General features: G+C 40.4%; 1 protein-coding gene across 2 annotated transcripts in view; it reads right to left on the reverse strand.

Moving 5' to 3' along the window:
- The window catches only part of znf385d (zinc finger protein 385D), a 152,811-nt gene that overhangs the window by 53,360 nt on the left and 72,251 nt on the right, over positions 1 to 27,200 (reverse strand). Inside the window, exons 1-2 of one of the 2 annotated variants that reach the window (XM_055227589.1) lie at positions 21,915 to 21,985; positions 2,193 to 2,300 (exon numbers count right to left, since the gene is read on the reverse strand). In XM_055227589.1, coding sequence (XP_055083564.1) covers positions 2,193 to 2,300; positions 21,915 to 21,953 — 147 coding nt within the window. In that variant the 5' untranslated portion in view covers positions 21,954 to 21,985. Of the gene's footprint in view, positions 1 to 2,192; positions 2,301 to 21,914; positions 21,986 to 27,200 lie in introns of those variants that run through there. The other variant, XM_033981402.2, reaches the window with a different exon arrangement.

Here is a 27,200-nt window from a genome sequence, read left to right on the forward strand (position 1 = left end):
TCAGACATGGGTAAAACGGGCAGCTGATTGTTATGATTGTTCATATCATGATTTATGGACAAAATAGTGAAAAAAAAACGGGTTAAAACGAACATTTTAAGACAAAAATAACAAGTCTGACAGCAACAGTCACAGAAAGACAGGCCACCGTTCAGGTCGATGAAGCTTAATCGCGTCTATGCTCACTTCTTATTTGGAACACGGCAGCTTATTTCTGGACAATAATTCGCTTTGGAGTATAAGTCGCACCAGTGAAAAAATACATAATAATGAAGAAAAAAAAACGCTGGAATATAAGTCGTATTTTTGGGGGACATTTTGCAAAATTTGAGACCAAGAATAAACATTTTATCTTTAAAGGCAAGTTATAATAAAAACAATAAAATAGAGAACAACAGGCCGAATAGCAGTACAGCACGCTAACATAATACATAGACAATGAACTGAATATGTGTCTGGTATGTTAACGCAAGATATTAACAGTCAATCAGATAAATAAAGCATAAAAAACAAGCTGAGAAGTTTACTCTCGATCTCACTTCAAATCACTAAATCCAAGGAATTCTTTGTCCTCGGTGTCACTTCTGAATTCAGCTCTGGAAGTAGATGAAGCGTCGTTTCTGTCATACTGTTACACAAGTCTAGAGTGGCCTTGTGCGGTTGTCGGTGTGACAATAACAAAGATGTGAAATTATATATTTAATCATTTCACATGTAAATCGCATCTGAGTATAAGTCGCACCCCTAACAAACTATGAAAAAAAGTGCAAATTATAGTCCACCAAATATGGTAGTCTGTTTTTTAAAGCAGATAATTGCTGACACGTACCTGATGTCTGTGAGCTGTATGACTTCCATTTCCATCTCCTGACAAACTCACTGTATTCACATGCACGCCAGAAAAAACCACATGACCGGCCTAGTCCAATTAAAACTGAATTTTAAAATGTATGCAAACGAGATGTCGCCAACGGAAACTCAAAGATCCCAATAACACATCTGGAAAAGCCGATACGTACTCAGTTACCCGCTGCATGTAACAGCACATTAGGCGCACACTAGGAGAAGCATTCAACTGCATGAGGTAAGAATCAGCCAGAAAAATATTAGACATGTGTTTGCATGTGTACTCTCTCATTTTAGATCACAGGATGGCAAACTCTGAGCACATGTTGTTTGTTACAGTGAAATCTACCGAAGTTTCAATATTTGTGCTGCACAGAGCAAATAACTTGTGAGTCACGCAGTTCCTACCGTAAATGAGATGTTTCTTGTTTATTTCTGGGTAAGTTAAGTGTGGTTATATGTATGACTGTCACTTTTATTAATAACTACAGTCACAGAGTTTTATTGCTAATGTGTAATTAATTGACGCACCGGAATGTGTCATAGCCTCCGTTTGCACATATTAGGAGCTCTAGACTGGGACAGGAGGCGGGTTTTGCGGTGGATAATTTGAATTTGGTTGTTTAGCTCACTTGTCTGTGCGTGTAAACGTAGTGACTGTCTAAAGCAGAGCTCGTGAGGCCTGAGCTGAACCGTCTGAGCTGATGACTGACAGCTCCCGGCCACAGGATATGACTCTAATAAAGTCCTCCCATTATCACTGTGTAAAACCTGTGCATGGGGATCACTGTGACGGCAGGGGGTAAGGGTCAAACTCATTCCATAAGCTATGTTTGGGGAGCATGTTGCAGCTGATGTCATCAACATTCCCTGGGGGTGAAGCTAACTAGAGGCACTGCTCTGTCTGAAGCTCTGTTACTCAAGTTAGACTTTATTCCGAGCTTTGCTTTAACACAATCTGACCAGAAAGAACGGACTACAACAGGTGAGCTGATTTGTGCTGTTAAATAACTCCCTTTCGAATAAAATTAGAGTTACAAGCTAGCTAGCATTAGCACGCTCACCTTTTTAGCTGAAAATCAAACTCATAAACAAGACCATGATCACAGGCTCCTGAAAATGTGTTTTTTTAAATCAATTTTTCTTCAGTTTTCAGACAATATTAACACTTTTTTTGGTATTATTGCTAATGCATGCACTGTGTCACCATGGTAACTGATGAACATTCCATCATAAGCACACAGGCAGAACACCCCCGGCATGATGTCACCACAAATTATCAATCGACTGCATGCTCCCCGTGTTTACTCTGTGATATAAAGTACTGATCTATAGCTGTGTGAGACCTGGGAGTTGAAGCGCAGCTGGCACAGGCTGCAGGACACGTGTCTCCTCTTGGGGTTGGAGCTCAGGCTCAGGGTGTGGTTCAGGACGGCCTTCTGCACCGGGTCCATCTGCATGAAGAGAGGAGGGGTTAGAAGAATGTTAGAGGGTCAGTCTGTGCTTTAAAGGCGAGGTACTAACATGGACTTTTATGCGCTTGTTTATCATGCTATAGCAAAATTCCATCATCAGCTTACTCGGAGTTGTATCATTAATTGATTCAAGTCTGACTAACCTGCATTTGAATTCCCATTTTCACCTACCCCCTATCTCCACCCACTTTTGACGATTGAAAACATTCGGACTGCGGTTTTTACATACATCAAAAATGTCACATATTCATTTTTCAACACTAAAAACATATAAATGAAAATCCGCTGGTTGCTTATCAGTACTGCAAGTTTGAACAGGAACTGAATGGATCTGTTTCTGTTACAAAATTTATCAAGATTAAGATTTTTTTCAGTTTACAGTGGCCAAAATGTTAAATTATGATCTAAGTATTATATCATTTCATACTAAATACCCAGAAAAATACATCACAAGCCTTCTTTAAGTCTTTACACAAGCCTTCACACATTCAGACAGACATGACAAAGTGTCTTGCCAAAGGACACAACAACAGCAGTGTGCATTGCAGGAATCAAACATAAGACTGACAACTCTGGACCATAATGTATGTTGAAAAAAAAAAAAAAAAAAAAAGTATCTAATTTGTCCTGTGTACTGTAACTCACAATAGTTAAGTTTTTATCCTAACTGAAAATGCCTTACTCCAGACTGTGCGCCCCCTGCTGTTTTAAAAATGTAAAAAAAACCAAAAAACTAGTTCATGTTAAACAGTTTTCAGTGGTTCAAAATTATTCCTCACTCACTCTCTCTTATGCATTCAGAACATCCTAATTATTCACCACAATGAGGTTATAAGCATTTGCCAGAGCTTTCAGACCCCAGAGCGGGCTTTACTGTGACATTAACGCTAACAACAACTAGCATGCTAACGCACACTTCCTCATTATCAAACAATAAAACACTTTGTAATTAGATGTAATTAGATTTTTGACATCAAGAGCTGCTTATTCAATATATAATTACTGAGGCAAGACACATTTTGCTCAAATACATGGGGAAAAAAACAATCATATACGGGACCTTTAATGCTCAGGTGTGAATAATATGGTAATAAGAGTGTGGGTCTATCATGCAGTGGATAGGCTGGTAGCGCTTGGCCTGTTTTTAAAGTAGCGTTGCTCTCCTCTCTCCCTTTTGGGTAAATAGGACACATCAGAGAAGGACAAATTACTGCAAATCTGCTGAAACGTGCTGAAAATGTCAAAACGCCCGCAGCCTTTAGCAAAGTGCTCCTAACTTTACAGAGAAGAGTGAGAAGGGAGCGGCCCAACCCAACCAGAGCCCGGGGAGGAGAGAAAAAAACAAAGATACAGTTACAGATGAGATTTTATATAGTGGGGTATTTGATTCTAACATGGGGACACTGTACATTAGTTTCTCCATCATTAAAAAAGGCGTACGGGATACAAAACAATACACTACAACTTCACAAACCTGATGCGATGTGCAGTAGTTTCATTACTGGGATGCACGCTGATTGTGGAACGGGACTCAAGGCATCAAAAACTAGAATAGACTTTTCATTTTAATAGATGTTTTTGGTAAATAAAACATTTTCCAAACAATTACATGACTAAGCAGCAGAACGGTTCAGGTTAGCCTTGATTTGCTGCGTAGGGAATCAAGGCTAAGTGAAGAAGCACAATCGCACTGACAAATCAAACAGGCAATACAGTGTCTTCAAATCAATCAAATCAAAATCACTTTATTTGTTACTAACAGGCTATTTAAGCAAACTGAACAGTACAATGCAATAGTAATAGAAAAGCTCAAACAGAAGTCTCCGTGCAGCTCAACAGGTCATCGCATCCAGTGTCAGGGCAGTTTGAGCAGCCCTCAGGACAAAAGTGTCCCTCCTCTGTGTCTACTGTGTCCTACAGCATCACATCAGTGTCCAGGAGGAGTCAGGTGAAGTCTGGACGCAGAACAGAAACGCCTTTCCTGAGCCCCTCTCTCCCTCTCTCTTTGCTCTGTTGTTTTTGGTCGATGATGTCTGGAAGTCTAGAACGTTTACCTCCATATTTGGTATTGAAAGCCTGTTGCATTGTTGTAAAAAGTCTGTAGCATTTCAGAACTAGCTCGCCAATGTAGCAATCTCCAAACAGCGTTACCATGGATACAGGAAAATGAAACTGCTCAAGTCACACGATCCAGCAGCCCTACACTTCTGTCTGTAGAACTGCACACTTCCCAAATATTAATTTAAACATGTAGCATTTTAAAAAGTCTAAATACTGCTCTGTGTGGCAGCCAGTCGGCCACAAGAGCAGCCAACTACAACCATGGCAGCCTAAGGACACGACACATTTGTGGGAATTGAACCTCCGGCGTTGAGGTCAGGAGGCAGCCGTCTTTCACTCGTTCTGTGACATATTAGTAAAGGTTACTTAAGCCGGGCTCAGTAATTACCGAGTTCCAGCCTTTTCTGCCAAACAGATGTCGCTTTGGCACCTCGTCACTGATTCACTTTTCAGATATTTACGAGCTCGTGCCAGGGCGGCCAAACTCTTCTGACAACACGGACCACTTAAATCTCATGCGTTATATTGGCTCTTTAATAATGCTCATAAATTTTAACAGTCAGTGATTTGCTAATTGTAACTATTAACTTTTAATTTGTGTTTTTTGTTGACTTTGTTGCCAAATTAATTCATTCGTTTTATCCAGTTTGTTGTTCTCCTTTGGGTGATTTGTTGTTTAAAACTACAGTGATGAGACGTAGTCCACTTTTACACCTGGTTTAGTCCTAGATTAAACCTGGAATAGTCCTGTTATAGACTTGATATAAATCTAGTAGAAGGACAAATCTTTTCTAAGGTGATACTTGGTGTAAACAATTTGAGAGCCACTGTTCTTGATTATAATTTCATACTTCCACATGGAGGAAAGACCCAGAATTCGCTATAGATTAAGATTAAGATTATACTTTGACATGAAATACGCAAAAGGCAAATCCACAAATGTTTAACCTCATCATTTCTATTAGTGAGTAGACACAAGTTTCTATATTACAACACAAATCTACATTTTAACTTCGCATCTGCATTAAACGTTATTGATTCTTTGCAGCTCATCACCATTTCCTGGGGGTCTGATGCTAACTGTAGGCACTGCTCTGTCTGAGACTCTGTTAGACTTTAATCTGAGTTTTGCTTTAACACAGTCTGTCTATAAAGAAGTGATTTAGTTGACAGATAAGCTGATTCGTGCTGTTAAACAAGCCTCTCAAATAACATTACAGTCACGAGCTAGCTAGCGTTAGCCAACATTTTTTCAGTTAGCCACCGTTTTTGTTGAAAATCAAACACCTAAAAAGGACTATTTACGCTCGTTTTGATCACAGGCTCCTGAAAATTAGCTGCTTATATCCGTTTTGTATCTTTTTTTGAGTTTTCTGCTAATGCTAACGTGTGCACCATAACTGCTGAACATTCTGCCATAGACATACATGTAGACAACCTCCCGCATGATGTCACTGCACACCATCAACTGATTTATGGAATTTAGTGTCGAATAAAGTAACATATTTGCAGTATAAATGATTAAATGATGTTAACAATGCAAAATCCAAAACCATCTGACTGACTTCTTCAACCCCTCCCATTCCTTCAGTCATTAACGTTTATGTGTGTTACTCCACCACCTCCTCCGCCTCCTCTCCGCTGTCCTCTGCCCCAGCCCGTGCAACTGAAGTAGGGCTGGGACAACATGTCTACTCCCTGCGCTCCTGGATGTGACTCCAAACCCAGCTGTTTAAACTGGAGCAGGACATTGGATCTCTCAGCAGGCTGCAAAGTAACAGCCGCGTAGATGTTTCCTCAGCCAAAACCAAGCGTCATCCCTGGAATTTCACTAATTCTAGAGGTTTTTTAAAGGTTCTTATTCTGTTAAAGAAGACAAATTGTGCTTGTGTTTGTTATATAGTTATAATCTATGACACCTGTGGATCATTATGTTATGATTTAGACATTTTAAATCGCAATATTCATCTAAAAGGACTTAATAAAAGAAATTAGTACGGTGTAGCTGTTGGCGTCTCCTATGGATACCTGCTAGCAAACATCATATATATTTTTTTCATTTGTACCAATATGACTAAACAATGTTGCTAAATCCTATGCGTATCACTGATTAACAAAATATAATTGGAGAATAAGAGATTACGGTTACACTGATACACTTTTCTGGTAATGCTCATTCAACTTTACCAATACTATACTGTGGAACTTTAAAATCAAACACCACAAAGACACATATACGTGACCCAAACGTTGGTGGTGACACACAACCATGATAGTGACAAAAGTGCCTGGGATAGTCGTACGCAGTAGTTTGTATATAGACTGTATTTATAAATGGACATAGCTAACCCGCTAGCTGGCATGTTCTAAATAATAAGTGAGCATGGACGCACTTCCAGCTCTATCAACTCTGGCTCCAATTCGCTTTACATTGAAAAATTGTCACTCCTCTCTCTGTAACTGCTGCTGTCAGACTCGTCATTTTGGTCTTAAAATGTTCATATTCACCCACTCCGCATGATCCTGGAGTTTTTATTTCACTATTGTGTCCATAAATCAAGACATGAACATCAATAACAGACGGATCAACGCCTGCTCCATCCTAAACCAGCGGTGCAGGCGGGAAGGGGCGTTACCTTCATCAGCCTCGCTCTGGATTGGCTCTTTGGTTGCTATGATACTTGCAGTCAGAATTTCAAATGTGGAACTCGGCTCCAGATTGGCCTCTGCATCCGCTAGCCTCGCCGAGCTTCATTTGACTGGAGCTGAACGCTACAGGTGACGTCACATTCGCTTAATCCACTGACCAAATCTTGATTAAAATATCCTTAACTGCACAGTCCTAATGTAAAGAGTGTTTTAGAGATCTATAAGAAATAAAAGTCAGGTACATCCACCTTTAAGACGGAGTAATAAATACATCTGCAGTTCTTCTAAGCCTTGGTTTCATTGACGTTCCAAACTATTGCTCTAACAATATTGTGTTTGTGGTCTTCTAAAGCAGCACATTCTTTTCATTATCTCTGTCACTAAGTTTACATCTCGCGTTCCACTTTCACGGCTCCAGTCTCCTCCTTATAAAAATCACCCTGTGGCCTCGGCATGATTCAATTTCCTCCGCATGTTTTCTGAATACAAATGTGTTTAGGCGCCTGCTTTGGGTCTGCCTCGTGCGTGCCTCTGTGTGTGTGTGTGTTTGTGTGTCTGGGGCCCCTGGGTGCACTCGGGGTGACAGGCCCGACAGCGATGGGCCCCTCCCACAAAGCGGACCTTATCGGAGGTGGCGTTGTGTTGTCCATCAGAGAGGGCGTGGACTGGAGGAGGTGAGGAACTGCACAAGACGAGGGAAGATTAACTCTGGCTTTTACTTTCAATTTGTAAACGTGATTAAGCAGTGATGACTTAAAAAAGCTCATATTAGGCTGTTTTCTGATCTATGTTTTAATGTTTCCTCATCACAAACAGACCTGGAGTTGTGTTTTGTTTCATTCACACATGTTTAACACACAAACCCTGCATATTTAGGCTGAGTTCTTCTCTCAAACAGAAAACACTCTGTTCCACCTTGTGATGTCATGTGGTAATACAGGAAGTGCTCCACTGTGTTTTTAAACTCCAAACACCTTCACTAGAATCATTTGGATAAGTTCAGCTCCAGAAAATTCCAATCTCTACTAAACAAAAGGTAGAAGATAGTTGTTAACATGAAAACTACCACTTCATGACATCACAAAGTGGAACAGAGCGTTTTGAGCTTTGGAGATTTAAACAGACTAAGAATAAAGGATTACTCAGACATGTGTGAATGAAACAAAACACAACTCCAGGTTTGTTTTTGAAGAGCTATACATTATAACATGACTTAAAACTCACAAGAGTCAATTTTGTGTAATATAGAACGTTTAAAGGTGCACACTGTAACATTTCTCGTGGGGGTCTGCCACCTGCATGTTATTGTATGGCCTAGAATGTTCTATAATATGACATTAAATTTATCATTCTCCATGGATACCAGAAAACACAAAGGAGCACTTGGATTGCTACTGGATGACATCATGCAGTGGGACCAAGCATTTTGAGCTCTGGGAGAGAGAGAGACTACATAAAAATAAAAAATAAAAATAAAAATAAAAAAAATAATGCAAACAATAATAATAAATGCATAATAATAATAATAATAATAATAATAATAATAATAATAATAATAATAATAATAATAATAATAATAATAATTTAATGACTTAAAACTTGGTCTGAGTGGGAATCGAACCTCTTACTTTCAGGTTTGTAATATGCTGGATTACACAAATACATACAAATAAAACAGGTAATTCCAGATATGTATTTGACATCTTTATCTTACCATTTTAACCTTTAAATAAAACACTGTCATGACAACACAATTAACTGTAATATTTTATACATCTGTAAAAGAAATGTAAATCCAAATAGTTCCCACACATTCATGAAAAATTCACTCAAAAACAAACCAGAGGAAGACAGGACTCGCACAGTCTTGATGGAAGACGCTACTGACTGTGGTTTAAAAACATCATCGTGTTGTTTGTCCTGTACGGAGCTGTAGATGTGATGTGGGACACGCTCACACTCACAAAACACACGTTCTCATCAATAATCCATCATGTCCGACAGATGAACAGGGATTATGTGACCACACAGGTGTAACATAATCACCAAGGGTTTTTTTTTTTTTCATTTTTATTGAGCGGTTTTTACTTTATACAAATAAAACTAAACTAAAATAAAACAAAGAGCAATATCACAGCATAGCATGTTACATCAGCAAATAAATAGCATAATAATTCTATGAGACGAATCATATCAAATGCAACCGTTCCGACAAGATGGAAACAACAAACAACACTTAATGGCAGTATTACACCAGCACCCTTTTCATTTTCAGACAGTCCAGAGCATTTTCTCAAAAAAACCCCAACAAAACACTGAGGCAGTATCTTAACCATTTTAAAGTCACCATCTTTGATATTAAATTCTTCCACATTTGGACAGAGGGGGCATCATTACCAACACATTTTGACATTAATAGCATTGTTTTAAAGCTCCTATATTACACAAAATTGACTCTTGTGAGCGTTAAGTCGTGTTATAATGTTGTCAATTCATCAAAAACAGACCTGAAGTTGTGTTTTGTTTCATTCACACATGTTTGAGGAACACTTTATTATTAGTCTGTCTACATGTCGAAAGATCAAAAATGCTCTGTTCCACCTTGTGACGTCACGAAGAGGTAGTTTTCAAATACGCAACAACCTTTTACCTTTAGTTTAGCAGAAATCGGCAATCCCAGCGCTGAAATGATCCACGTGATTCTAGTGAAGATGTGTGGAGTATAAAAACACGAAGCACTTCCTGTATAATAATGTAACGTAGGCTTTTTAAAGAGTCTCACATTTCGGTGTAGCTTAGAACTTCCTGAAGTCGCTGACCTGGAACTATAGCTGCACTAGCGCTGATTAATGATTGTCTCCAGGTGCTGGGGTTTAGTTAGCGACGATTCAGACCAGAGCGAGTCCTTTTAGCTTTGAACTAACTGGATTTCAGCATAAAAACTAGCAACCCAATCGAGAGACTCATGTGAGGCTCATTTTGCTTTTTGATTGGATAATTGTCTTGAGAACCAAAACACCAAATTATAACAAACAACTTAAGAGAAAGACTTTACCTGAAAGGCTAGGTAAAAAAGAGGCGCTCTGCATGTTGTGAAGAAATTACAAGTCTTTTATTAACTGACTTATGTTGTCAAACTGTGATGCTTTAATAAAGACTTGTCATTTGCAGAGTGCCACAGACGGCTCTTTTTGACTCGGTCTTTCAGGTACAATCTCGAGTTGTTTATCGGCCTAGAACACCTGCTTCCACACAAACGGAGCCCGAGAAGCACTCACGTTCTCAATTTTTTTTTAATAATAACATGAATGTGCCCATCACGTCCAATATTTTTGTGATTAAAGAGTTGGTATTGTACAAAATGGACTGTTTGGAGCTTTTTTACCGTGTTATAGCATTGTTACCTCATCAAAAAAGTGGTTTTAGATGTCACCCAGGCATGTTTGAGTAATCTAGCGATCTCTCCCATGCCCGGTTAGCAGTGCGATTCTGTCCAATGCTCCGCCCACAATCCTACGTAACCAGGAATTCCATAAATAAACAAAAGCGTGATACAAAAAATGCACTACAACTTCACAAACCTGACGCGATGTGCAGTAGTTTCATTAGAGAGTTGTATGCTGATTGAAATGTGCGCGCAAAAACGAAAGTGAAACTTATTGAACGTTAATGTTAATATGTTGTTTTTTTGGTGAATTTTGACCTCAAGACACATTTTGGTCAAATACATGGGAAAAAAACAGGTAAAGGACCTTTAATGCCAGACTGTGGAACTTTCCAATCAAAGCGCGAACATCTGAGCACATCCTCCGAAAAAGTGACACAGCGCGCCTTTAAATGGAATCATATTTTACCATTACATTTTCATACCTCACAAACTGCGCTCAGTTGTTTATTTAAATACCCCGGGATGTGTTGATTAGCGCCCCCGTCACAACGCGTTTGAGGCGCAGTGTAAAGTCCATTTGCGAGCGCCTTGTCTGTGGTCGGCGGTTACGGCCTAAACGTCGCTCTGCTGCCCGCTCCCCATTAGCCAAAGTGGGATGAATGAGCTGTCAGCATCAATACTCCGCCCCATGTGTCTCCCGGTTACCACGGACGCAGCGCTCACTTAGTCTGCCTCCGCCGACCGGCCACGCTAAAGTAGGTCCTGGACGACTAGCACGTCTAATGTAAAGGGTGGCTAGCTAGCAGTCTGGGTTTAGCCTTGTATGTCTGATATAAACATAGACCTGGACTAAAAAGTGGACTAAGGGTCGCCAAACTGTGCAGCTCAGTTAAAGACAATCGATGCTTAGGGGTGAGATTTAATACGTTTTCTTCTTCCCACTCCTTTTCGAGCTTAAATATGAACAAATTTGTGAAATGTGCTTTAAGTGAACCTGGTGCATGTGCTTAAAAAATAAATAAATAAATAATAATAAATTTAAAAAAATGTTGTCATGACACTATAATAATTTCAAACTCCATTTCGATACTACGGAATAAACTTCATACTCAATATTGATTCCAATATCACAATTATAATAAAAAAAAACCCACTCATTTTCAACATAAAATCATAGTACTTTCTTTTCGTTTTTTGCTCAAATAAGTATCCAGTTCTGATAACAGTTTTTGTCTCAATTACTATCTGATTTTCGATATTTTTGACAACCCTACTTTCACTTCTAGCGGCTAATTTGTATCCAAGTTCCATAGGAAATTTGAAATTCTGAAGAGTCAAAGAGCCAATCAGGAGCAAGGTTGTACAAAGCTACTCGGTTTTTCTCCGCAACAAGGCGCGATAGCTATCAATCAAACCTGTTGCTAACGCTAGCTAGGACCCGCCTCGGGGAAAAAAGGAACCTAATTGGTCTGTTATTAATGTTCATATCTTGATTTATGGACAAAATGGCGGAATAAAAGCACCAAGCTCATGCAAAGCGGGTTAAGACGAACATTTGAAGGTCATAACGAGCCTGACAGCAGTAGTTACAGAGAGAGCGGATTGGTCGATGGAGACGATTCGCGCCATGCTGCACACTTGCTGCACATGATAGTTATGCGTTAGCAGTTAATACCCCACAGAAGTAAAACACCGCCTTTTTCAAATACCCCCTTTGTACAATGCATTCTTTGGAGACAAAAAACAAGGAAAGCTGTCAGAAACAAACTAGTGTCCGGCGCATGAGCCTTTACAGAGCGTGTGGCCATCACCTCGGATTTATGTGGAAATGTTATAAAGCCGAACTAATGCCTCTGACGAGCGGCGCAGACTGGCCTGAGATCAGTGCAGAGAGCAGAGGGAAATCATCAAATCCCAGCACTACTCGCAAATATGGAATTTAACGGTACTTTTTTACGAGTGTGGGTAAAACGGTTACCAAAGACTTTCACTCAAACAAACATTGGCTAAAAGGTTTATGATTTTGTCCTGCACTGCCAGCATAAAAAGTTGGATGTTCAGACCCAAGTGAAAGCACTGACTTTTTACATGTATTTGAGAAAAGCTGGTTTTGACAATAGACTGTATATATAAATGCTAACCTGCTCGCTGCTGTGTTTCAAATAGGAAGTGATCATGGACGCACTTCCGGCTCCATCGACTCTGGCTCCACTTCACTTTATATTGAAAAACTGTCTGCAATTGCTGCATTGAGCCTCATCATTTTGGTCTTAAAATGTTTGTATTAACTCGGGCTACATGATTCTGTTTTGTTTGTTTTTTTTGTTTTTAAATTTTGCTATGTTTTCTATTATTCAAGATATGCACATTAATAACAGACAAATTTTAAAAAAGCTTCAGTTGCAGTGATTTTGATAAAGATTTGTGCTGAGTTTTGTTCAACAGAACCAATTAAACCCATCTTTTTTCCCTAGTTGTTTTTATTTGTATATTTTATTTGCTCAAACTATGAACATGTTAAAAATTAAACTCTTCAGACTTTTCAGCAGGTCTTGAGCAATTATAAAAAAATAAATAAATTAACTTTTGGGTCCAGTTAAAAATATAAAGGAGTAGAAAGTACAGATACTGCTCTCAAATATAAGTAAAAGTAGCATTTACTTTATCACTTTTACTACGTTACATTCCACCACTGCTTTTCAGAGTACTTTTCTAGCAGCTTACTTTTACTCCTACCCGAGTAATATTTACACTACAGTAACAGTACTCTCACTTGAGTAAAAGTTGTAGTTCCTCCTCTCACTGTGAGTAAAGTCTACAAGTGACTTTAACTTTATGTTTGTGTCTAGTCTTCAAAAACACCAGTTCTCTTACAGTTACGGAGTGCAGTACATTACATGAGCAGTAGTTTCCTTAAAAGCTCAGTGGACCTTCTCCTCGTGTTCTCTGGAGTTGGCAGCAGGAGCAGTGTGGAGCTGGACTCACATAAAACACTAGACCAGCTGAAACATTCACACATGTGTTGTTGATTGAGTGTTTTAGCCGGTAAAGCCCGGTTGGTAAAAGTGATCTTTGGATTGTGAAACTACAGTCTGTTAGTATTCAATATGGCCTCAGACAGAAGTATTAGAATGTGGTCAGCGTGCGGGAAGAGAAGGCAGCTGTTAATATGTCTGTCCACCTAAATCCTCCACATGGACTCTGACACACACATACACACACACACGCACACACACCCACACACACACACACACACCTGACACAAACTGCACTCACAAGACTACACCTGCAGGGGGAGTTCAGCCAAAAACTACTATTTATGCAGAAGAAAAGTACTAGGATGTAGCAATGTATTTATATAAAGACAGATTGAACTTGTGAATCATGAGTTTAATCTGCCTTTTTACATATAAATAACAAAAAGTAGCAAATATTCAGCTAACTCACTCACTTTTCCTTTCTGCTGTTGTCTCATATAAATCCTTATGATCTAAATCAAATAATTAGTCAACTTAGACACATTTTCTTCGTCGAAGACATCCTCGACAGGTTAATAATAATAATGCTTACACTTGTAATGCGCTTTTTCAAAGCCTCTCAAAGCGCTACACTATAGTCATTATTCATTCATTTCCACACTTGGTGATGGTAAGCTACTACTGTAGCCACAGCTGCCCTGGGGTAGACTAATCTGCACCATCGGCCCTTCCGACCACCACCACTTTCATACTAGGCAATGTGGGTGAAGTGTCTTGCCTAAGGACACAACGACAGATCTTGGTCCGAGCGGGACTCAATCCTCCGACGTTCGGGTTGGGGGACCAACACTCTAAGCACTGAGCCACTGTCGGTTAATCAACTGAAGCCGACAACCCTACCGTCCGCAGGCAAATGCTTAACCTACTAAGCCACTGTCTCCACCGGGGACGTCACTCGACCTGCAGCTTTACTGGGGCACTGTCCACTTTCATTTGTACCTTCGTATTTCTCAAAAGTCTGATCTAGTGCACCTCTTTCACACAGGGGGGTCTGGGGGGTCTCAGTAATCTGTCAGATTTTAGATAAATAAATGCATGTAGCAGCATAACTGAGAATGATCTCCTCAGAGGCTTTTACCTGTTTTATTATTAGGATACAAATACAGGATACTCTTATTAAACTTAGCATGTTTTCCACAAGCTACTCATCTTTGTGTCCAACTTCTGTGCCAATGGTAGTGAATCCATAGCCCCCTGCTGCCTCCCTGTGCTCCGCCCCTGCTCTCCAGCACACTCAGCACACTGAGCGCCCCCTGTCTGTGAGTCGCAGCATCACACCGGGCTGTGGACAGACACTTGGCAAAACTGAAGCCTCAAACATCTGTTAAGACACCGGGCCACACGTTTTATGTCACTTTCAATCCAACTGAAATGAGAAACTTGAATCGATCGATCATCAAACTACGTGAATATGGCGTGGACTTGAAAAAACAAAAAGTGACTAAAAGCTTGGCCTTTGTAAGACATGGAGCGTCTAGCATAAGGAACAGGCTTTGGAGGAAGCGTCCGCACTGTGTCATGTGACCAGCTCAAATGCGATAGCTCTGTTTTAATAAAAATCAGTGCTTCTACAAAAGAAAAGTATTCAGACGTGCCTTTATGTGTCAAACGTGACTAATGAAGGTCGAGTGAATCATGTGTTATTTAGGCTGATCATTAAGGGCTGAGTCACACTAAAAGACCACCAAGGTCCAGACTGAGAACTAACAAAGTGTTCTAACATTTACACTACCCCCCGCAAATCCAAATTTTTCCCTGGAGCTGTCTCTACTGTCGTCTGAAAACAGGAGCGTGACCCATGATCGATCGGATAATAGTGTTATTTGCAGTAATGATGTATAAAATAGCTTAATATTTACTTTATTAAAATGCACAGACAGTTTGGATAAGTTGGCTCCAAAGCTTCAGGAGATGATTTTTGTTGCAATAAAGCGGAGGATCGTTCGACTTGACCCACCTGCACCCTCTGTATCTGGCCCGCCCACCCCCGCTGTACCTGGCCCGCTGATTACAGTCGACACACATCACAGAACTGTAACATACACTGTGTACCTGAGTAGAGTAGAGCTTATACTGTGACCTGCACAGGGCCAGGGCGATCCTCATGTCATTATCTTTCCATACTGGGGCACAGCTGATTTATCCTAGGGCACGTGCTCCAGTAAAATGGGTCTAGTGACGTCCCTGGTCTCCACACACACTCACACTCATTTGGTTCCATTCTAGTCCTGGTTTAGTTCTGGTCTAGTCTCAGCTCTGGTTTGGTGCCAGCTTAGTCCAAATTTCAATACGGCAAACGCACTCTGAGCAAACATAAATGTAACACCCAATTAGTACTACCTGTTTGCAAACTGATGATCTGAGCATTTCCTGGACATCACTTCCTGCGTGTGTTTTGAGTTTTTGAGAAGAAGATGAACTAAATATACAGAATTACCCAGCCGTGCATGAATGAAAGAAAATAAAAAACATATACTTCTTGTTTAAAGACCCTGTACATAGTTTTCCCCCATGTATTTGAGCAAAATAGCTGTATTTTATAAGCAGCTCTTGAAGTCAAAATAAGTCAGCATCAAATTATAAAGCGTTTTACTGTCTGGTAGTGATGTAGTGCACATTAGCATGCTAGTTGCTGCTAGCTAGTCATGGCAAAACACAGTTCTGGCCTCTGAGAGTTGAGAAGAGCGCTTATAAACTCATAAGTGTGAATAATAATACTCAGAATGCATAAGCGAAATGAGAAATAACTGCAAAACCGTTTAAAATGAACTAGCTCAGTTTTTCATTTCAGAATCAAGTACAGTACAAAAATTATCCACAAGTATTGCGCCAGCTGCGTAAGAGCTCCGTGTTCGATTGCGTTTTCTCTTTATATTCTATCACTTCTAATCCTTCACTCGATCATCCGCACCGGACCAGCTAGAGGACCACCCCCGCCGACCCCGCCACTCGATACCCGGGAAGATCGCGCCATTAATCTTGTGTAATATTCCTCCACGCATATCAAACGCGCTCGTAATGAGGGAGGAGTGAGGGCTGAAAATCAATGTTTGTGGACAGAAGCGCGCGATGCATCTGCAGAGAGTTAGCCGGACGCGCTAAGGGTCTGATGGACTATAACTAATGCAGTGGGATCGCCGAGTCAGCCGCTCACGCTCATTTGCAGCTGATAAATATTTAGAGCTATTATCTTTCGCTAATGCCAGAGGGAGAGAACGGACGAGAAGAACGCTCATGATGGAGGGATGTGGACAAAGGACTTCTTCCTGGCTAAATCAGAGAGAGGCAGGTTTGTGGAGAGGCAAGCACGCTCAAAGTTTTTCAGTGCATGCGAGGGAGGAGGAGGAGGAGGAGAGGGGAGGAAAAACTCACATCTCCCCTAAAGAAACGAGAGAGGGAGAAGAGGGGAGGAGAGGAAGAGAGTATAGGAGAAGAGGAGAAAGAAGGGAGGAGGAGGAGGAGAGGAGAGGGGAGGAAAAACTCACACCTCCCCTAAACAAGCGAGAGAGGGAGAGAGGGGAGGGAGGAGGAGAGGAGAGTAGGTGAAGAGGAGAAAGAAGGGAGGAGGAGGGGGAGAGGGGAGAAAAACTCACACCTCCCCTAAAGAAGAGAGAGAGGGAGGAGAGGAAGAGGAGAGGAAGAGAGAAGGAGAAGAGGAGAAAAAAGAGAGGAGAGGAGAGGGGAGGAAAACTCACACCTCCCCTAAAGAAGAGAGAGAGGGAGGAGAGGGAAGGAGGAGAGGAGAGTAGGTGAAGAGGAGAAAGAAGGGAGGAGGAGGAGGGGGAGAGGGGAGAAAAACTCACACCTCCCCAAAAGAAGAGAGAGAGGGAGAAGAGGGGAGGAGAGGAAGAGAGTATAGGAGAAGAGGAGAAAGAAGGGAAGAGGAGGAGGAGGAGGAGAGGGGAGAAAAACTGACACCTCCCCTACAGAAGAGAGAGAGGGGAGAGGGGAGGAGGAGAGAAAAAGAGAGCAGGAGAAGAGGAGAGAAAAGGGAGGAGGAGGAGGAGGAGGAGAGGGTAAGAAAAACTCACACCTCCCCTAAAGAAACGAGAGAGGGAAGAGAGGGAAGGAGGAGAGGAAGAGAGAGAGGGAGAAGAGGATAAAAAAGGGAGGAGGAGGAGAGAGGAGAGGAGAGGGGAGGAAAACTCACACCTCCCCTAAAGAAGAGAGAGAGGGAGAAGAGGGGAGGAGAGGAAGAGAGTATAGGAGAAGAGGAGAATGAAGGGAAGAGGAGGAGAGTAGGTGAAGAAGAGAAAGAAGGGGAAGAGGAGGAGGAGGAGAGGGGAGAAAAACTGACACCTCCCCTACAGAAGAGAGAGAGAGGGAGGAGGGGGAGGAGGAAAGGAAGAGAGAGCAGGAGAAGAGGAGAAAAAGGGGAGGAGGAGGAGGAGAGGGGAGAAAAACTCGCACCTCCCCTACAGAAGAGAGAGAGAGAGGAGAGGGGAGGAGGAGAGAAAAGGGAGGAGGAGGAGGAGAGGGTAAGAAAAGCTCACACCTCCTCTAAACAAGCGAGAGACGGAGGAGAGAGAACGAGTAGAGGAAGAGAGAGTAGGAGAAGGAACGGAGGAGGAGGAGAGGAAGAGAATAGGTGAAGAAGAGGAAGAGAGGAGGAGGAGAAAGGAGGAAAAACTCATACCTCCCTTAAAGAAGTGAGAGAGGGAGGAGAGGGGAGGAAGTGATGAGAAGAGAGTAGGCGAAAAGGAGAAAAAAGGGAGCAGGGGGAGAGGAAAGGGGAGAAAAACCTCATACCTCCCCTAAAGAAGAGAGGGAGGGAGGATATCAGTGGAGTATTATTCAAAGGACTTTTTCCTGGCTAAATAAAAGTCAGGTTTGTGGAGATGCAAGCACGCTCAAAGTTTTGACTGCAATAAAAACAACCAAAATGAAAAAAATCAAAAAAACATGCTTTTATTTTTTGGTCTATGTATTTATTTATTTATTTAGTTGAAAATCTATGTACTGGAACTTTAATATTTCTCAAATGTAAAAAAGAAAAAAAAAAAGTGAAATTTTATGCAGTTATGAACCTTGTGCAGATTTCTAAGTAAATTTAGTTTTCACCTGAATCAGAATCATGGCTGGTTGTTAAAATGTGGCGTGTGGATGAGTGAGGGTGCGATGGTGCAGATTGTCAGCCTCACTTCTGTTAGTTTTCCCCAGGGCAGCTGTGGCTACAATTCCAATAGTAATTCATTTTAAGTGTGCAAAGTGCAATAGGCCTTTATCAATCAAATATATTGTAATTATTGCCAGTCCTTACACTGACTTTTGGTTTAGCTAAAAAACAAAACAAAAAAACCCCCAGATAAAATAGCACATGATTGTTTTTGAATTTGAAGCTGAGTTCCATATTTGAAATTCTAACCACGTATCAGAATTTGGGAGGAGGCGCCGGGGAAGACCCAGGACACGCTGGAGGGACTATGTCTCTCAGCTGGCCTGGGAACGCCTTGGGGTCCCACCGGAGGAGCTGGGGGTCTGAGGTGAGGGACACGTCTGGGAGTCCCTGCTTAGACTGCTGCCCCCGCAACCCAGCACCGGATAAGAGGAAGAAAATGGATGGATGGTATTGGAATTTCATAGCAGTATCATAGCAACTAAAGAGCCAATTAGGAGCGGGGCTGTTTAAGGTAACGCCCCTTCCTGCCTGCACCCCTGTTTGTCTGCAAAGAAGGCGCCTGATTTGGCTTTTGTTAATTTTCATATCTTGATTTACAGACACAAATGGCGAAATAAAAACACAGAAGCCAAAATGAGGAGTCTAACAGCAGCAGTTGCAAAAAGAGGGGCGACAGTTTTCCAATGTAGACTGAATTAGAGCCAGAGTCGATGGAGCCGGAAGTACGCTCATGATCACTTCCTATTTGGAACGCGGCGACTAGCAGGTTAGCTATGTCCATTTATATATATAGCCTATGATACCACCAGTTCTAAAGTATATAACAGGACTATTCGAGGTCTAATCTAGGGCTAAACGAGGTCTGAATGTGGACTACAACATTTCCATTGTAGCTATAAACACAAAATGAGTCAAAAGAGGACAAAACAGTCGATAAAATTTACTCTGAATTAGGCAAACCCACAAACGGAGAAGCTGTCCAAGTACACCACAGTGCCACAGTTTGAGAATCACTAAACTACACCTACATAAATAGCAAAACACACGTCTTTCTGAGTCTATAGGACAAGACAGGCGACAGAGCTCTCCCCACGGCTCCAGTACAATCCTGACCTTTACGTCCAGCTTAGACAGCTTACAGCACAGCCTCCAAGTATCTGTACCTTTGTAACACTATCCTTCTCCGCACACATCTCCGGCCTATGGAATGTTCTGAGAAAAGCAGCTGAGGCTCAGGCACCTGTCTCCTACGGCCTCCACACCATTCCTCTGGAGGTGTCTCGCTGGTATGATGTCCAGGGATATCTTAAAGAGGCAGGACCAAATTTCAGTTTCCAAACCGGTTTCCACTTGTTGATATAACCTTCAAGGTGGCCTTCCTGGGAGCAAGAGCTACTCCAGAGACTGTTGCTGTTTGTATTTAAGTCGGTGCTAGCTGCCAAATAATCGCTGTCTGCTACAATAGATCATCAAATGGAATGAAGTAGTAAATAAGTTTATGTCTATGGCTAAGGTAATGGTTAAAGGAGACATATTATGCAAAATTTACTTTTTTTTAGATTTCAACCATGTTATATTATTATATTATGTTCCCTCATCAAAAACATCCCTGCAGTTGTGTTTTGTTTCATTTACACCTCAAAAGTGCCTCAAAAATGCCCTGTTTGCATTTTCCCGGATTGTTGCATCACAGGTACAGGTACATCACAGACTTCTTCTGCACAGTTTGTAAACTTATAAACCATCACCGGACTCATTCTGTGGTCAAATTAAGCTCTACAAACTAGTCGACTAGCTCGACTAGTAAAGCTTTCACAGGGGATAAGGACAATTGTTTGTTTTCCCATTGCTCATTTCCGTTGCAAACAGCAGAGGGAGCTCCAACGCCTAAATGCCTCATTGGAAACAGAGGTGTAGTTTTCCAAATGTAGACATTATTTTAAGTTAGAAAGGTGAGAAAATGAACAAAAGCGTGTTGAAAAGGTAAACAATTGTCTAGTCCTAATGTATACTTGATATAGTCCTGTTCTATTCCTGGACTAGTCCTGGTCTAGTCCAGTTTTAGCTCCAGGACTAGTCTCAGTTTTGTCACAATTTTGATGTAGTCTCTGTGTATGTTTGTTATTGTGAACACAGCCTAAATCTCACACTCACACTCATTTCTGTGGGAGTCTGCATTGCACCGAGGGACATATTTTGCTATATTTTCCACAAAATGTCTATTTCTTTTTTTCAACAATTCTCTTTTGAGAGTTTATAATACATGCTTGGTTTCAACTGTCTACTTAAAAAATGGAAATGGTACTTTTCAACCTGCATACATCTTCACTTTAATTGCCTCATGCCTGTTTCTGCCACCCACCTCTGTTATTCATATAGTGACAAGTCATTCTGAGCTTTTAACCATATCATAACATTGTTCCCACAAAAAACAAAATAAAAATGTAGTTGTACTTTGCTTCATTCACCTGGGTTTCACTAATCCTCTGTATAAAGTCTCTTGCTTATGTGCATCAGAAAATACAAAGTCTTAAAGTCATCCCAGGATTGTTGCATCACAGGTAAAAACCCTACTCAGTTTTTAAGCCCACAAATCATTGCTAGACTCATTCAAAGCATTTCTGACACCAAATTACATTAATTCCAACTGCATGCTTATATTAACACGTGCGACATTTTTGTTATTAGCTAAGTTTAGTTTTTTCCCCATGGTAATTCCCTCTGCTGTCAGTAGATGGAGCCCTACACCAGATTCAAGAATGTGGAGTGTCCAAGCTGGAAAATAATGTCTCTTCATCACATGGTCAAAGGTCAATAACATTACAAGTACTGCATAATATGTGTTCTCTAATCCAACAGCTCAAATGTGAAAGTACAGCCTGAACGATACTCGCTTTTTGATACCGATGTTCTGAGTAAATTAATGGCACATATTATGCATCTTTGAATTCTGTTATAACTATGCCAATTCCTATTTTAAAACATACTTATATGACAAATGTTCAGCTATAATTGAACTTTTTAAAAATAGATATATATGATTTTAATTCTAAAATGTGACATTAATACAAATGTCCAAAAATATATCATAAAAAGGCTTTAATTTATCTATTGTCCCCTAAAAGCACGTCCTAACCACACGTGTTTATCTTGCAGGTTAAACAGAGGCTCATAGTTAGTTTTATAGTTTTATATCATTCAGAATTATCTAAGGAAAAACAAATTGTTGAATTTTCCATAAACATATTCTTTCCTTGTTTTGTTAAATTCCTGATAAAACCCTCGTGGGGGCGTTTAAGTGCAGCTAATGACTTAGAGTTATGTAAGATGTGTCTCACCGGGGACGCATTTGTGTCCACAGCCGCACATGAACGCATCGCTCAGGACACTGGACAAAACCCGAATGGCGTAGCGTGTTATTCTGTGTGTGATTTAGTCCTGGGAGTAGAGCTCTCCATAAATCCTTTCTCTGGATGGACTGAGGGGAGCTGAGGAGAGGTTTGGAGGTCTTGGGGGACTCGTTTGGTGGAAAGTGGGAGGGCAGGGAGCTGCAGGTGCACGGGCTGAGAGCAGTGCAGTGTGAAACCTGATTATAGAGACAGAGGGGAAGTCCACAACAGCTGGGGTTGGATTTGTGCTCAGCTGTCCATTTGGTAGGCTGTCACAATAACAGAAAAAAAAAAACGTGTTTCGGGCTTATTGGGTTTCAGATGAGTTCACAACATTCTACAGAGCAATAATATTTAATAAAGATGAGAGAAAAATGAATATTGTTTTGCTTTACGCAGGTTTTTGTTGTAATACAGATGGAGAGGCTTGTCAATAGAAATGGTCAGGGTCAATATTTGTGAATTAATCTTTCGGATATTTCCTGTACGATGTTGAAAGCTGCTTGACCATCACCTCATGGGCTTTCTCCAACTACTGATCTCTCACTTAACACTACAATATTTGATCACATTTCCAATCTCCAACTAAGGCAGAACAGGAAAGAGATTAAGATTCAGATAAACTTTATTATCTCCAAGGGGAAATTTGCCTTGGGCTCACTGCCTGCAGCTTAAAACAGTTACACGAACATATCACACTACAGTCAGACAACAGTCAGAGCTCCGCAAAAAGAAGAAGACAAATAAGTGTCCATTAGTGTCCATTTTGTGACTGTATGTCCATAAAGTCACTGCACCAGCCCCGTTTCCCAAATATCATGAATTCAACTCATTAAACTGCATGATCCTGAAGCACATTGGAGATTAAAGTGACTGAAGTGCGCCTCTGTTGAGCTGATTTGTTCAAGAGCGAAACAGAAGTTGGCACAAATGAGAGTTGGTGTCTGTAAGTGATCCGCTCGATAACGCCTGTCTGACCCAAGAATTTCATATTTGCCGTGCACCAGGTGAGAGGGGTTCCCAACGCTCCGCCTCTTTCCAGCGAGCACGGAGTTTAGACAATTGTCCTGAAGAAAAGCAAACTCTTTCCTGCCAATCACCTTCATAGTCTTATTTACCAGTTTTTTGAGTTTAGTTTGACACTGGACAGACAAAGAACCAAACCACCAAACATACTGTTGTGTATAGGACTCCCCGAAGTCAGCATTATGGAAACAGGTCATGATTTTTTAGACAGGACACTAGCGCTGGCCCATATGGCACTGACGTTTTTCAATTAGATTTATTATGTCATTAAAACAAATAAAAATAGCTTTCAATACGTAAACACTTGTAATATTTGCCTTGGCTGTAGATCTCTCCATTAAATCCACCCCAGCTGATCACTGGCCATTACTGATGATGGAATTCATTTGGATTTTAATAGCTCAACCCTACGGGACACTGAGCAAAACACTGCAAAGCTAAAACATGAATATATGAATACAGGCATACACTTAAACATAGAGTTAGGGTTGTCAAAAGTATCAAAAATCAGACACAAATCGAAAGTAAAGCTAGTATCGAAACTAAATACTAATTTGAGCAGAATCACGGGACAGAAATGAATCTTTCCTGAATAATTTTAGAATGATCTTGAGCTGTATCTGAACAAGTATAAGACACATAGACTAGTAAACACCCATGGACCACTATGGGACCTACCTGGACACTGAGGGATTACACAGATATAAGGACACATGGGAATATTAAAAAAACAACAACAAAAAACACTATTATGTAATGCTGAAAATCACATCCTATTGTCTGATTTTATTATCATTGTGGTATCAGAATCTGTATGAGTATCGGGTCGATTCCATACTATCAAAATCAAGATGGGAACTGCCTGTATGTTTGCATGGAAATAACAATAATAATTTAAAAAAAAAACATACTTGCAAACATACATACTGCACATTTTCCATGCAGATAGATACTGTATATTTTATGCCATACTGTGGAAGATATATATCCAAGCAGGAGGAGGCCCACCTCCAGGCCAGAAGAGTCAGGTTTTCTATCCTGTGAATGTGACTTCAAATCAAATGTTATTTTTAGTATTGATTGGCATCTGATTTTTGAAACTTTTGACCACCCTAGTCTGAACTCTGCTCTAAACCACATGCTTTTACCGACAGAGAACTGGTAGACCTCTCCATTAAAAAGACCCAAATTGATCATTTACCATTAGTCGCGACTGAACTCAATTTGATGCTAAATGCTCAGCCCTACAGGATATCTGTCCAAACACTGCAAAGCTACAACATCAATATAGACGTACACTTTAGCATACAGATAGAGTTGTCAAAAGTATCGAAAATCAGATACTATCTATACTAGTTTTAGTTTTAAATACTAAAATATCACATTCACAGGACAGAAATGAACCTTTCCTGAATATCTTTAGAATGATTTTGAGCTGCATCAGAACAAGTATAAGACACATAGACTAGTTTACACACATGGACGACTATGGAACCTACTGGACGACTGAGGGATTACACGGATATAAGGCCACATGGGAATATAAAAGAAAATACTTTGATTTAATGTTGAAAATCACATGTTATTGTCTAAAGGAAAAGTGTTTTTTATTATTGTGGTATTGTAATCAGCATCGAGTTTCTTCTCTAGTATTGAAATCAAGTTTGAAATGTTTGTATCGAACACTGCAAAGAGTTACATGCTAAAACGTGGTCCACCTGTGAACCACAACGATAATCCAGCTCCAGATTTCTCTTATTCTTCATACTCTGTAAAGAGATGTGCTCTTTTAACTGCTGCCAAACCTCCACTTAAATTCAGCTACAAAAGTCCAAGAGGATAAAACATGAGACATGGGACCCACCTGACACCATCTTCCACCGTGAGTCCATCTGCTCGTCCGGACCGAGACTGTCCTCTCACAATAGTAACGTTTTCTTGCTTTTACGCTATAATAAAATCAAGCTTTCACATCGCAGTATTGTCATTTAGACGTGAATTATGGTCTTTCCACTAAACCACATTCTCTGAAACGCCATAAAAGTGCTTTGTGTCTGAGCGTGGGGAAGAAATTTATAGTTTTGGCAAGATTTAAAGATACAAGTTTGTGTTTTCAGTTTTATCAGATAGAAGGACTACAAATGAACTATGCAGAGAATGAAGTCGGATGGGCACAAGATTTCAATGTAAAGCACGTAAATAAACAGGTTTAAAAGACATATATTATGCATTATTTGTACTGTTGGCTTTGCTTCGGCATCTCATGTTTTAGAACTTTAAAAAAACGGCTTTGTAAAGGGCCATCCCCATATTGAAATCTGATGGGCTCCATCTGCTGGCTGCAGAGTGAATTACCATGTGGAAAAAGACAAACGTTAGCTAATTAAAGAACATATCTAGACATTAATGCAAGCGCACAGTAGTAATGATCTCGATTTGACGTGTGATTTGAGCTATGTTACAACAATCCTGGAAAGTTTTAATGACAATGTTACAACAACTTTAAAAAGCTCAATTTTACATAATACCCCCCTCTTTAATATAGACACAAACACATAATTCAACATGTGGAATCCTGTATACTCATTGGGTAACACTATATTAACTACACCTTTTAATTAGCCTTAATAAAGCATTAATAAAGACTTTATTCATAACAAACAATGTATCAAGACATTGCACAGCTAAAACACTAAAAGATTTAGACTAAGTAACTTGTCAATGAAGTAGTAATAGTAGTAGTATAGTTACACAGCAGTAACAGTAGTAGTATAGTTACACAGTAGTAGTAGTAGTAGTAGTCGTAGTAGTGTAGTGAGTGTGTTACCACGTCATGGGAGTGGAACTTTCCTCTGGCATTTCAAGACACTATTTTACATATATGTAATACAATACTTTGCCTCTCAATCAATAACTTTCAAACCCCTGATATAAATACACTCTCTCCTCTCCAGCTGCCGTTTCAGCCGTGCGCCATGACACTCGTCCGCCCTTGTTCCACTGCAGGAGTAGAACCATCGCCCATACAGGATACTATCAGGTTTTATTTTAAGGTCCTGTACTTTTCCAATTTTATTTCAGCTAAATTAATCTTGTTCCAGTACAGATATACTGTATAAGCAGCTTTTGAGTTTAAAATAAGTCCATTGCGTACTGTCTGCATCTAACTAGAGTGTGTCCAGTAATCAGGAGGTGCACGTTAGAACGCTAGTTGTTGTTAAAACTCTGCTCTGGTCTCTAAAAAATGCGAAAAGCAATTATACACTCATTGTGGTGAATAATTAGTATGTTCAGAATGCATGAAGTAAGTGAGGAATATCTTTGGACCACTGTAAACTGAAATGAACTAGTTTTTCATACTTTTAAAACAGTAAAAATCAGGTACAGCACCTTTAACTTGGCAGGATTGAAAGATACAAGTTTGGGTGATATAAGCATTATTATTCAGTATTATCAAGTACAATTAAATAGGCCAAACAAGTAGTTTTATCACGATACTAACAGTTCAAACTCGATACTAAGGAATAGACTTGATACTCAACACAGATTGCAATATCACAATGATTGTATTTAAATATTCAAAAGTGACTCCCAACATTAAATCGTAGTACTTTCTTTTCTATTCCCATGTGGCCTTATATCTGTGTAATCCCTCAGTTGTCCAGGTAGGTTCCATAGTGGTCCATGTGTCTTATACTTATTCTGGATCATTCTAAAGCTATTCATTTTGTCCTGCGAATGTGACTTTTCTAGTATCGATACCTGCTCAAATGAGTATCTAGTTTCGATGTTAGTTTCAGTATCAATTAGCATCTGATCTTCGACACTCTTGACAACCCTACAAACAGGTCGAGAACTTATAGTTGCACTCTGTCCGCAGATGTGCAGTAAAATGCACATATTTGAGCGATCACCTCAAAGCACCCCCAGCTCATGGCACCAGCATCAGAGGCATAATCAGAACCATGACCGGCCCAGCTGTCCCGCTCCGCTCCAACAGGCTGCATGGGCCCTTACATCACCCACACGGAGAACAGAGGCTCTGTTTACATGCGCCCCTACAAATCCGATCATGATCTGATTTCTCGAGTGATCGGATTATTGAAATGTCATGTAAGCAGGCCTATCTGATGTGAGTAATCTGATCACGTTTTAATAAAGATGACGCAGGGTAAACTAATATGGCACAGACAAAAATGAAAACGTTGT

The sequence above is a fragment of the Periophthalmus magnuspinnatus genome, chromosome 16, assembly GCF_009829125.3.
Source record: "Periophthalmus magnuspinnatus isolate fPerMag1 chromosome 16, fPerMag1.2.pri, whole genome shotgun sequence".
Classification (NCBI taxonomy): domain Eukaryota; kingdom Metazoa; phylum Chordata; class Actinopteri; order Gobiiformes; family Gobiidae; genus Periophthalmus; species Periophthalmus magnuspinnatus.